This window comes from Octopus bimaculoides, chromosome 11 (assembly GCF_001194135.2).
Source record: "Octopus bimaculoides isolate UCB-OBI-ISO-001 chromosome 11, ASM119413v2, whole genome shotgun sequence".
In the NCBI taxonomy this organism is placed as follows: Eukaryota; Metazoa; Mollusca; class Cephalopoda; order Octopoda; family Octopodidae; genus Octopus; species Octopus bimaculoides.
The window spans coordinates 80,540,455-80,541,743 of NC_068991.1; the positions used below are offsets into that span (position 1 = coordinate 80,540,455).

The following is a 1,289-nucleotide window of genomic DNA, read 5'->3' on the forward strand; positions in this document are numbered from 1 at the left end:
ATACTCCCAGGTGGTGTAATGCTCGCATGATGAGTAATGCTCGCATAATGAGTAATGCTCGCATGATGAGTAATGCTCGCATGATGAGTAATGCTCCCAGGTGGAGTAATGCTCGCATGATGAGTAATGCTCCCAGGTGGAGTAATGCTCACATGATGAGTAATGCTCAAATAATTTAATAACAACATGGGAACCTTTATCACTTTCTGACTGAGCCACCTTTGAAATGTAAAGTTTTTAATTCATTAATTCCTTTAGGCAATAGACATGAAATTTCATTACTTTTTATTGCTTATTATTTATTTGATTAATTAATTTTTTATTGTTTATTATTTATTTAGTTATCTACTTTTTTTTCACTTATTTTGTTTTTTATGTTATCATCAGGGAAACTTTCTGTACTCGTTTTATTTAACCAACTACTCAATGTTTCGAATTCATGTGATGCAATGGATATAGCTGGCATCTAGAAAACCAAATCAAGTTATGATGTCATACACTCCCCTCAGATAAATAATTATATGTTAATTACAAACAGATAATTACTTTATGGACAAATTCATGATGCAACTCTATCATCATTTAGTAGCATGGCCAATGGCCATTTTATATATCTATAAAGGCAAGTTTAAATTGATTTCTCATTTTATGAGGAGAATGTTGCATCATGTTTATTGTTAGGAAGATCATATTTTGTGGCATGAAAGTCAATGTGGTATAAAATGTAAACATTCAAACATTGTCACTGTCTGTTCATATTCTGCTACATTTCACATAGAATTTTTAGTCCTCCAAAGTCGTCTTGGTGTTTATACCAAGCTACCTTTTATGTAAGTAATGTTCGGTCTGAAAAATTCAGCTTGCATGCTGGAAGATACTGCACCTTGAAAAGCTCTCAGAGACTTTAGTTTCTCATAAGGAATATTATCAGGAAAAATGATAAAAAGAAGAAAGAATCTCTGTAAAAGAGACAGAAGAAAAAATTGCAAATTTAGAAAAAGAATTGTCAAAATATGAGAGATTGGATTGGATTGGATAACTGCTTTTTATTCAGGACCACATAGAGTCCATAGCACCAGAGACACTAGCATAGCTAGAGTGTGTGCCACCCAGAATGGCCCTTCCGTTTGGCATCTCTGGACCCCACAAAAAAATCATATTACTTACTGCAGACCCAAAAGTGGTGCCCCTTTAAAAGTTCCACCCAGGGTGGACCACCTCTACAGTACCCCACCCACCCCAGCTACACTAGTGACCAGAGAATGAACATTCTGGAGACTTGCTATATA

General features: G+C 35.0%; 1 protein-coding gene across 1 annotated transcript in view; it reads left to right on the top strand.

Annotated features, from left to right (window-relative positions):
* The window catches only part of LOC106878521 (uncharacterized), a 1,203-nt gene extending 1,024 nt beyond the window's left edge, over window positions 1-179 (top strand). The window contains exon 2 of the mRNA XM_014927749.1: window positions 11-179. Within this exon, the coding sequence (XP_014783235.1) occupies window positions 11-179 (169 nt within the window). The remainder of the gene's footprint in view (window positions 1-10) is intronic.
* The last annotated feature ends 1,110 nt before the right edge of the window (window positions 180-1,289 follow it).